The 12573-nt window shown below is 28.1% G+C and overlaps 1 protein-coding gene across 6 annotated transcripts in view; it reads left to right on the top strand.

The window, feature by feature from the left end:
* The first annotated feature begins 6564 nt into the window (after window positions 1-6564).
* The window catches only part of LOC149571917 (putative LRR receptor-like serine/threonine-protein kinase At1g07650), a 736132-nt gene continuing 730123 nt past the window's right edge, over window positions 6565-12573 (top strand). For 3 of the 6 annotated variants that reach the window (XM_089813322.1, XM_089813321.1, XM_089813320.1), the window contains exons 1-3: window positions 6566-6794; window positions 7056-7218; window positions 9776-9847. In XM_089813322.1, the coding sequence (XP_089669448.1) occupies window positions 6611-6794; window positions 7056-7218; window positions 9776-9847 (419 nt within the window). In that variant the 5' untranslated portion in view covers window positions 6566-6610. Of the gene's footprint in view, window positions 6795-7055; window positions 7219-9775; window positions 9848-12573 lie in introns of all 6 variants that reach the window. The other 3 variants (XM_089813324.1, XM_089813325.1, XM_089813323.1) reach the window with 2 other exon arrangements.

The raw sequence follows: 12573 nt of genomic DNA, 5'->3' as shown, positions 1-12573 counted from the left end.
TAGTTGTTTGCCTTTTTTTTTCTTTTGATTCGAGTAGTGTCATCTGACGATGCTTGTACAGATTATTTTATTCTTGGGATTCATCATATATTGTGCCTTATTGTACATGCACTACTCATGCTAAAGTACCATGGGGGGTTGATGTTTGCCTTTGTTTGCCATCTTCCTTTGTCTAGTGAGTGTCCCCTCATGACATGTTTGAGATTGATCACCTCAATACACACATATGTACTCTTTTGTGCATCTTGATCACGGTTCCTTGACATGTAGTTCTTTTGGCCCACTTTTTTAGTTGCCTATCACCTCACCCTTATATGCATTAGGGGGGGCTCTTCTATTGTTTCTCATTCTTCCTTAGCTCAATTGATCAACTCTTCAAGCTTTGGTGTTTCATGCCATATATATCTTTGAGTTCAGTTATTTTAATTTGTTTGCCTCTTGATTCGATGCATATTAAAGTCTTCTCTACCTAGTTAGGTTCTATTTCAGAGGAAGTTCTATAGATCAACAATTTCTTTTTGACAGAGTTTGCAACTTCTACATGCTTCAGTAGTTTTCTTCATGATTTCTCTTGTTCCTATCTTCTAGAACAATTCCTCTAGTTGGAGGCTTCTACAATCCTTCACAAGGTTTTCAACTATCTCTTTTTGGAGTAGAGTTTTTCCCACTAGGTTTTCTCTATTTCTCCATTTCATAAAGATTGTGTTGTGATTGAGTTCCTCATCAGACCTTGTTGTTGGAACCCAAGTTTTCTTTTAGCATTGCATTGTAGTTTCCTTGCTCTTTCTACATTGTTTGTAGCTACAGTGTTGCTCATCTTAAGGGGGGGTTTTAGAGAAAGAAGTTAATTTAATTTGATTACTTAAATTACCTTTTCTCTCTTCTTAAGATTTTTCTTTAAATGTTCTTTCTACATTCTCTATTTAATAATTAATTACTAATTATTAAATAGCTTTTACCTTTTAGGTTACCCTTTTCGGGTTTCAAACTCCTTTTATAAGGATTGTTCTCTTTGTAATTCTTAATCTTTTCTTTATCTAAGAATACAATTTGCATGTTTTCAGAGCAAACTCTTGCCTCTTCTTGTCTTTTTCTTCTTTGTGACAGGTTTTCTACATCTAGGTATTTGAAGGCTTCATGGATTTGATTTGTGTATTTTCTCAAATCCTTTAGATTGATCTCTTGTGATGGTAAATTTAAATTTTCAAAATCCCTCTAATGCCATTAGAGAGTTATTTAAGTATATACATTCATATAGCCTTGTCATGACTCCCTAGAATTTTTCACAAATATTTTTTTTTCTTCCCATTTCTATTTGGTTGTCAATAATTGGATAACATCCCTAAGAGTCCTTCCAAAATAACTCTTTCCTCTCATTTCTTATATTCCACAAGAGATAATTTAATATAATATCATAGTGTTTGGAAATAAAATTCTGTATATATGAATTCTATGGAAAGTTGGGAATTCAAAATATTTCTAATTAATTTGAGTTTTTAAAATATTTTTCTATTATTTAGTCTTAACCCACTTAAGCTCCACCCCATATGAAATTTCCAAAATAAATTTTCTCCCAATTCTTTTTCTCTCATGATTGACTCTTAATTATAGTTCCTCCCACTTTTATTGGTCTTCATATTCTATCCCATGAGCTAAAACAATATTCTTAACTTCTTCACTAAATTGGCATAAGGTCTAGTTGAAAGTGAAATACATGACATTAAATATATTGGTATTGTTGATATAGTTTCCTTCAACATTATGATTTTTCCTACTTAAGATAACTATTTGGATTTTCATAATTCTATTTCCTCATCCATATTATATCTTATTTCATCCCATACCAAGTTATCGGTTCTTACTATTTTACCCAAAGGCATCCCTAAGTATGAAGAAGGTACTTTTCCTTCCTTAAATCTCGATAATTTTAAAATTTGTTTCTATACTCTTTTTAAAAAAAAAAAAAATATTTCTGGTCTCTCTTGATTGATAAATTGTGCTAAATCTTAAGAATACAAATTTAACACCCTTTAAAAATGTTGAGCTTCTCCTTTTCTACCTTTTCCAAAGCATTGTGTCATTTGGAATTTTTTAGAGAGTCACAACTTGAACTTCCATAGTAACTTTGATACCTTTAAAAGTAGCAATATTTTGGCCTATCTATCTAAAAACCTTCATAATCCCTCTTCTATAATAATAAGTAGAAAGGAGGAAAGAGGGTAATCTTGGCAATTCACTCTAGAAAAAAAAAAAAAAAACTATTGGGTTTCTATTTATCAAAGTTGAAAATTTTGGTCTAGAGATGAAAAAAAAATAAAAAAATCCATACTTTACAAAAGCCAAAAGATCCCATGTTTTTGTAAAGAAACCTCTAATCTAATTTATCATGAGTCTTTTTATGTTACTCTGGTGATCATTCTTGGTTTCTTTACCTTCTAAACTAGATTCATTAATCACTTCATGGACAATGATTATCCCATCAAATATTGATTTTCTTGGTAGAAAGCTTGTTTGTTCTTCTCATATTAATGATGGAGATAATGTTTTTAATCTATTGGTTATTTCTTTAGCCAAGAATTTGTAAAATATATTACACAAGAAAATTGGTGTAAATCCATCTAGAAATAACTCTTGTTCATTCCTTGGGATAAGTACTATAAAACTATTATTCTAGTTTTTCTCAAAAAAATTCTTGAATTTCTTTTCGTTTCCAAATATTCCATCATTTTAAATCATAAAATTGGCCAACATCTCTGAAAGAAGCCTACAATGAATTCATCAAGTCATTGAGCCTTATCTAGGTGAAGTTGATTCTTGAAGCATTTTTTATTTCTTTTAATTTTTTTTTCAATATTATGCTTATATATTCTTCTAAAATTAGCCAAGGGATATTATCTAACATTCTCTATTGTGACATCAAATATGGCCCCTCCCAATTATTCAATAATCCTATACAAAATTCTATAATTGTCTTACCAATTTCATTTGTTTCTCTACTAGTACATTTTTTCAATGACTTATCTTGCATATCTTATTTAAACTCCCTCTTTTGTCTTAAGAATGTTTTTTTTAAACCAAAATATCTCCACACTCTTTTGACAGCCTATTTTCTTGAATAATTTCTTTTGAACCCATTCCATGAAGAGTCACTTGTTCATTCAATTCCTTATAATTCTATTCAATAATGTTCTTAGAGGCAATATGTTCTTAAAGTGATCCATGTCCTATTTTAACATATATTATTCATTTTCTTCTCCATTTTCTTAAATATAAATAGATAAAGAAATGGTTTGTTTTGAGTTAACATGCTTTATTTTGAACTAAAAATTCTAACTATATGGGAAAATGATTTGAGCTAGATTTTTGGGAAATTGAAGATTTCAAGTCATAGGGAAATGAACTTAGAGCTCTTTTAGAGAAAAATCATATCCAATTTTCATCTATGCAACTAAATTATATAATTAAATTCCAATCTCCTATTGTTTTTACCATTTGTTCCATTTTCCATTTCAATGACACCTCTTCTTTCTAATAAATGTAGAATGACATTATAAATTAAATCATTAGGGCCATGATACTTAGTTCTCCAAAGGAATTTTTGTACAGAAGAGGATAATCTCCTCCCATATTTCCACTTTTTTCTTTGTCACAATAGGGCCATAAATATTGAAAATTACAAACTTTAAAGAAACACTCAAACTATTCACCAATCCTTCATGCTAATTATATTTATAGTCAATCCTTTAAAAATAAACATTGTTTGGATTCCATATAATTGCCAAACTTCTATAATATCCAATGGCCTCCACTGTTTCCACTTCCTAATTTCCTATAAACATTTTAAACATTATCTATTGAACCTCACTAAATTAGATTCTTGTAATATTATTACTTTTGATTGAATTGAAAAAATACAATATTTGATTAAGCATTTCTTGTAAGGAGTGTTCATGCTTCTAACATTCCACAAAAGAATTCCCATGGCTTCTTGGGAAGGATCTTCCTCTTCTCTTTATTTCAATAAGATCTTCCTCTTTCCTACATTTCACTAAGCTCTAATTTGGATTTTAATTGAGTATTCTCTATGAATTCTTCTATTATGTGATAATGACTTTCTCCCTTTATTTTTCATATAATAGCTTCTACAATCTAGTGTATTCTTGGTTGTATGTAACTTCCAAATTTTGAATTCCTCATTCCTTAAGATCATAGGCCCAAGAAAATCATTGTGGCTTTGTTGACTTTCAACCTTGCAAACAAAATCCACTTTGTCCTATTTAATTAAGAATATTTTCTTGTCATTTTATCTAAATCCCTTAAGAAATACTAAAGAGCCTTTTGGCTCTCAAATTGCTACCACCTTTGTCAAATTTCTTGGGTTCATGGCTTGATGTTTTTTCATGGATATATTTTCTTTTAAGTTTAGTCCCATTTTCTAGGAATCACAATAAATCAAATATCTTTTTTTTGACATTTAAGGTCAAATATAGGCTCTTTAGTTAGGAGTATGAAACATTCAAAAAAAATTTCAAGCCTTTTCCTCCATAAACAGTTTGAACAAGATTGTGATTAGGTTCATCAACCTTACCTGCACACCTTTTAGAAATTAAAAGAATCACACATGTTGATTACAGGTTTATCTTCATATGGAAATGATTCAAACTCTTAATAAAAAGTGAAATATTTAATTGCTATGACTCCATGGCAATGCAAATTTCATTTAGTCTTAGTTTGTCGATTTTGGGCTCAGACTTTGTTATTATTCTCAACTTCTCCTTTATCAAAATCCCCTGATTGGACCTTTTTAAATATATATCTAGGTGTTTATAATTCAATCCATTAATTTTATGGTTTTTTAAAAACATTCAAGCATATTTTCTACTTTAGGTTACAAGTATAAGATGTTTGACTTTGGGTTCCCTTGTTAGCCTCATAGCTTAATATTTTTTCTTAGCACAAAATTGTTTTTGCTAATTGACTCAAACCACCAACTAAATCAACTCAAATTTGAAGCACTTTCAAAGTGAAAATTCCTATCAATACATAGAATGATACATATTCTTCTTTATTCTCAATAGCAAGCATAGATTCTCATTTTTATATGTATTATAAATTTCAATAAGTTTGATTATTTAAATTATTCTATGAAGATCTTATAGCTTCTTGTTTCTCCACACATTATAAATCTATAAGATGTTATCTTCTTTCTCTTTTTCTTTTTGTAAACTCTAATGAAGCATTGAGAAATTACTCTATTTATTATTACATATGTGCTACCCTTTGCTTCCAATAAAGGTCCTCCTCCTCTTCAAAGGTGCAGTGTGGTCACATCCATAATGTCCATTCCAAAAAGCCTTCTCACCAGTCTTTAAACATAGAATATGTGTTAAGTTCCTACAAACATACATGACCAATCTATTATTTCTTAGCCTTGTGATACATATCCTTCTTAATGACTAGATAATGACAAACTCATCATTGGTTGACTCTTGCTATTCCTCATATTCATATTATTCACTTTAATCAAGAAATAAAACAAAATCTTGACGATAAACTTGTGAATTGAAATTCAATACATAATAACTAAGACCTCCAAGATAGTTTGAATGTTTTCTTTCATAGAGTCATACCACCTGATGCAGAGCCCTCTGTATTTACCTTCAAAGAATCTTAACTTTCTCATGCTCTTGTACTTTAGGTACTCCTGCACCACCTCCTCCTCTTGCTGTAATTGCACTAATGACATATCTATCCCACTACTTTTACTTGTTTACGAATTTTTACTTTCAGTCAGAATAATTCCAATTCAAATAACTCCCAAATATTAAAATACACAACTATTATATTGTCGGCAACACATTTTTCTTGAGTAGACGTCATGTGAGTTTGAAAATTAAATGTTTCAAGAAACTGCTGTTCCATGTGGAATAGTCCATTAAATAAGAGGTGTAGAACTGTCGACCAAATCATAAAGGTGCAAGGTAGAATATTAAATAACCCTTTGCGAAAAGATGTGTCAGTTGTTCCATGTGGAATATTAAGTAAGAAGCTTCCATACCCTTTCTGAAAAGATGTGTGAGTTGTAAGATGCTTTGTTAATGCGGTGGAAACAGATGGAAGCCTTATCACCGAAACAAACAAAAAAGGCAGCGTCTATCCACCAGCTCTTCTTCCACACCGTTGATATGTCAAGATTTTCATTTTTTAGCTCTTATTAGTTTCTGCACTATTACTCCATTAAACCTTAAATATGGACATAAAATTCCATATTTATTAAAACCTTCTCTCAAATATAATAATAAATATAAACACTCCATTAAACCAATAACAATAATTCACTAACATTATAATATATTTTCACTCAATTGAAAAAGCTTTCAATTAGTAAAATTAAAACTTATATCTAAAAGATACCAAAGCCCAATCTGATTGATCTAGACTGCTGTGGTGGAGAATTGGCATTTTATCAAAACCTTATCTCAACTATACTAGTGTGAACATTGACTCTATCAATCAAAAAAGATTCACTAAAATTTCATTTTCACTGAATAAAACCAAGAAAAGTGTCCGCTTTGAAAAGGAAAACTTGAAATTAAGGAGACAAGTGCTAATGATATACTCCTTTACCAAACATTGTACAATGGAAAACCCAAAGTTGAAAAGAATGAGCTCACTGAGTCACTCCCACAATTCTCCCGTCTCTGCAATGGCCGTCAATCCTATTGTTCCTATTATGTTCTTATTGTTGTTATATATTGCACATCCAGTAGCAGCAATAACAGACCCACAAGAAGGTATTTAACTGCCTTTTTCTTCTTCTTATGAATTTGGTAATGAATACGGTGTTTTCACAGTTCATATATCCATGAAAAAAGAAAAGTGCACTGTCTATTACTCTACAGACTTTTATATGCTTATTAAGTTCTTTATATATACATAATCTGACTTTAATATCTTTTACTTTAAAAAAGAAATCACTCGTAAATTCCCTGAAGAGGTCTCTTTTAAGACGTTTTTAATTTATTTGTATATTTCTTTCTTGTGTGTTTGAACAGTTCAAGTTCTGAAAGTTATAGGAAAGAAACTGCAAAACAGAAAGTGGAACTTCAGTGAGGATCCTTGCAGTGGAAAGGGAAGCTGGAACGTCACTGCAAATAAAGATATGGTGATCTGTAATTATACCTCACAGGACACCAAATATCACCATGTTACCCATATGTATGTTTATTTTCCTCTCAGCCTTTTAATTTGACAAAATCTGCTTTTCTTAAATATGTATATATTTAAGCCGATAGGCTTATATGTGGGAGCTTTGCTTCCGAATTTTACAATTTTCCGCCGGAAAATTGTCAGCCTTTATTGGATTTCATTATTTTTCTGACAATGGATCTTTCCTTTAGCAATTTCTATTTTCAACTCCTAAAAACTATCACTTTTATTTCTAATTTAGTCTCTAATTTCTATTTTCTATTCAACTCTTCATTAATATATTTTGTTTAACATTTGTTTATAAAAACAAACTTTTCAATCAAAGTAGAATAGTTAAATTTTGTGTGTGAAGGTTTTTCTATGGTGTGAGGAGGGTTTCACCTATTTTCAACTATTTGGATTTATAGGTGCAATAATGTTCAAAAATCCTTTTATAGCCTCATTTATTAGTTTAATAGTGCTGATTTTTGTTGGTTTTTTAATAGATTTTTGAGTTTTATACTGTGATAAATTATGTGAATCAATTAATCATTTTCTTTACACCATATTTTTAAAAATATGTAGTATAGAAAAATTAGTCAATCATTGAATCATTGGTGCTGGAAAGAAGGCAAAAGAATGGCTGAGGACTGTATATTTTTTTTTTTATAGATTATTCATTTTCAATTAGGCAAGAATCTTTTTTATGTTAATTGTTTAAATCAAGAGAGCTATATTTCCACACTCTATTCTATTTGGATACCATTATTTGATTCAAGTCTATTGAGAATCTACTTTTATTGATTATTTGTGATTATATATAGAACAACAATTAAAATTGGGGTGTGTTACTTATATATGCGAGCAATAAGATTTAACAATAAGAGCTTTACTGAAATACATATTACATAGATTTGATATTGAAGACCTTGAATAGGAAAAATAATTTAAACATCTTCGCAAGAGGGAAGTTCAAAAATAAAATGATAAATATAGAAAATAAGAAAAATATACATTTTTTTAAATAAAGAATGACTTGGATTAAAATAGAAAAAAATATAGAAAGTATTTATGCATCTAAATTTTACTTTACTATTTCTTGAAATTAAAATTTAATTTAATTTTTGAATATACATTGATTTGCATGAGGTTTATATTGACATTTTAGAAATAATTTAATTTAGATTAACTTTCTAGTATGAAGTGATTTAAAGTTAAAAAGATGAATAAAATAGAAAGATTGCTAGATTGTGCATATATCTAGATATTAATTTCTATTTTATTTTAAAATTATAATTAAAATATATTTATAAATATAATATAATTTATTTCTATTTGATAACTATTATAATTAAATTGATAATTTAACATTACATAATAAATATTTTCCAAATTTAAAAAGCTTGATTTTAATTTAATGAGGATTACATTTTATAAATTTAAAAAGTTTGATTTTAATTTAATGAGGATTCACCTTAGTTCAATTAGAAATAGATAAAATGAACAACTATGAAAATTTATAATTAAACAAATAAAAAATTATACAAATTATATTTTGAAATATTTTGAATTATGCTTTAGTAAAAATAAATATATAGAAATGTTTAGTTGCATAGAAAAAATATAAGCTTGCATATGTCTAGATATTATTAATAAAAAAATTTAGTTAAAAATATTAGATTAAAAGTGTAGATTCATTTTTAAAAAGGTGCAAGTTTTTCATTTGATTTTTATATGAATATTAAAAAATTGTCCTCTCTAATTCACCTTTTTTTTTGGTTTCTTAAATCTTTATTAAACCAAAATCTTAACTTAGATTATTTCTATTAATATTTTTAAAAAAATCTTAAGCTACATTACTTCTATATGGTGGTTAGATATTTTAAATATCTTGTATAATATATTCTTTCTATTTTCTTGAAGTTTCTTAAATTAATACAAATAATATTTAAAGATTTTTTAAAAATAAAAGCTTTTGTGAGTTTGTTGAGTTAAAATCTTTTTGCAAACTATGAGATTAAATTTATAAAATAAATTTCCAAAATTTGTACAAAGATTATGTTTCTTGCAACATGGTTTCCCTCATGGACTTAATTGACTTTGTAGTTTGCATTTTCATAACTGATTTCAATACAACTTTTTGAAATTTGTGTATGGATATTAGGAAAATAATCATAAATAGATAATGTTAATTGAAATGAGGTTTACATAGTATTTTTATTGTCATGAAAAAAATTTATATGCAGAAATTTATATTACATTTAACAAAGCTAGATTGTTACTATGCAAAACAAATATAGTCAAGGTAAATTATGAAATGGTTAGATATATTAAAAAAAAAAAATTGTACTTTGATTTAATGATACAAGGTATTTATAACATTTATTTCATTGTATTTAGATGGAATTATTGATTAAAAACAATTTAATTACTTATATATTTTTTATTTAGTACATTTTAGATTTTATCTAATTAGTTGTAAAAATGGAATATTTTCTATCGACGCATTGTTGCATGCACAAAAGCATGTGACTACTAGTATTATTTTTTTTTGTTTATAATGATATAATTGAATGGTTGTTTAAAGATTTCTGAAGCGCCAGAACCTGACTGGGGTTGTTCCAGCGGAGCTTGCCAATCTCACACACCTGCTAGAAATGTATGTCTTTATTTATTACCATTTTCATATATACAAGTAAATGTCTTTAAATTTTGATGAAAAATTTTATCATAGAAAAGTCTATTTCACTAAAAATAAAAGTTTGACTTTGCTTTGTTTTAGTGCAATTTGTCAAATTAGCCTGTCCTATTACCTAGACATGTTTTATATTAAAGATCTAAAATTAAATAAACAATTAACTTTATATATTTAAAAGTGAGGATTTTTTAGGATAATTATTTGTAAAGGTGTTATCCATACAATACATTTCTTATCATGGATTTTTATTATTTTGTTTATACAAGAATCAATATGAGACTTATAAAAGCTCTCTTGCACACAATAATGATACTAGCTTGTTTTAAGAATCATATTAGAAACTGTCTATGGAAGTAGAACATAGAAATCCTCTTAGTTAGATACTAAATGCACACTAGAAGTTAGATTTGAAAGATCAACAATAAATTCTCATTAGAAAGTACTACTATTACTTTAGAAAGTACTCATATTTTAATCTTCTAATTTTTTATTAAAAAATCTGAAGTAGGGTTGTTAATTTTTGAAGTAATCTAAATTATTTATCTTATCCCTAATTGGCTAATGAATTCAAGTTCTTATGAAATGAGCCAATATTCATTCAAATAATTCATAACTTCTCTTCTCTTCTCTTTTATTTTTTTTATTTAATTGGATATTTTAAAGCCTGACAACCATATTTTACATGTTATTTTTATATCAAGTTTAATCAAAGTACAAATTTTTAAATTAAGAATTTAAAATAAATTCATTTTACATAACAAAATTATGTAAGATTTAAAAATTGAAAATATTTATTATATTATTTATTATTTAACTTAATATTTAGTGGAAGAGAGCAATCTATACTTTAAATTTTTTATTATTATTAAAAGTTAAAATAGAATTAAAAATCAAAAAGTATGTAAATTATAACATTTTAAATTTTTATTTGATTATTAAAATTATGGAGCTATTTGCACAACGGTAACTTGTGAGCCTCTCATGTGGGAGGTCTTGGGTTCAAATTCACTTAACACATAAAAATAATTAATTGCAATAAATAACAATAATTAATCTAGGCTTGTGTTGTTTACCGTTCAATAATACATTGCTGAGGAGGAGCTTACCAAGTCTAATTTTGATGACGACAATGAAACATTTGAGATGGTGTGAGTTGCAATCAAAAAAGAACCAAATGGTGAAAGATATGAAGGTGAAATTGCCCTTATTTCATATGTAAGTAAGAATGATTCATGGATTAAATGATGTTCTAAGTAAGTTTGATAAATTTGAAGAGATTGATGATGGTGGATGTTGAATCATAAGATAAGATGTGATGATGCTTATCAGGTATAAGTCTATATTATAACTTGTTGAGTTTTTCTTAGTTGAATAACTTGAGTTGTAAGATGGAACTTGAAAAAAGAAAAGTCAAGATCTATGGTGATGAGGGTAATCTAATTGGAACAAGAGTAAAAACAAAATGTAACTTATTCTATCTTGATCCTACAATTTTTTTTTAAAGCCAAAGTGGACTGGCCACCATAATTATATTAATAATAATTGATTCAATGACTCATCTATGTAAGAATCAGGAAGAAACCTCATAAATCATTGTCATATACATGTATTGTAATGATATTGATCTTTACATTTTACAAACAAAAACCCACTTATAGGGTAGATACAAAAAGGATTCAATTTTGAATCTTTCCCACAAAATCCCACAAAAATCTGCACTTAGGGATCATTAATACATCATGGTAGAAAAAAAAAAGTGCTCAAAATTCAACCAATTCAGTGCGAAGTTAACATTCTTCGATAGGAGAGGAGGGCACTGCCCATGGTCCCACACTAGCTCCCAAACCACAAGAGTAGCCGAGGGATTAATCGACTCCCAACCATCCAAAATAACTAGAGTAGCAGGAGGTTTAGTAGATGAAAGAGTCATTGAAAGAGGCACATTAAGGTCACAGACCCACTTTGAAGCACCATAAGGAAAAATCTTGATCCTATTGTTGACACATGCTTATTTGGTAGAATTGAGGATGTATGATTATGGCATAAAAGGTTGTATCATGTAATCTTTGAGAACATGGTGAAAATCAGTAGAAAGAAAAGAGTAAGAGGCTTACTAAATTCATAAAAACTAAAGAATGCTATGTGTAAAGAATGCTTGCTAGGTAAGATGACAAAGTTTAGTTTGGCAAAAAAATGAACACTTGAAAACAAATCTTGGAACTAGTGCATACTAATTTATGTGGTATAATCAGAGTAGACAGTTGTCATGGTGACATATATTTCATATTGTTAGTTGATGTATTCAAGGATGATGACTATTATGTTCATGAAAGTAAAATCACATGCATTTGATATGTTCATATGGTATGAAGCTAGAGTTAAAAATGAAACTAGTAAATCTTTGAAATGTCTAAGATCTAATAAAGGTGGTATGTTTATGTCTATTAAATTCACTAACTTCTGAGCTAAGAATGGTATTAAAATAAAATTAATCTACTCTGACGATACCCCAACATAATCATATTTCTGAAGGAAGGAACAAACCCATAGTGGATTGTGCAAGGACTTTGATGATTGAAAAAGATGTTTCCAAGATATTATGGAGGAAAGAAATCAATACTTCTATTCATATACTCTCAACCAAGTTCAATTGAAGAAAGAAACAAGAAAAAAAACACCTTATAAAT

This window comes from Cupressus sempervirens, chromosome 2, assembly GCF_028749045.1.
Source record: "Cupressus sempervirens isolate cs-2001-9-10 chromosome 2, ASM2874904v1, whole genome shotgun sequence".
Taxonomy (NCBI): Eukaryota; Viridiplantae; Streptophyta; class Pinopsida; order Cupressales; family Cupressaceae; genus Cupressus; species Cupressus sempervirens.
This window is presented reverse-complemented; position numbering and strand designations above follow the sequence as displayed.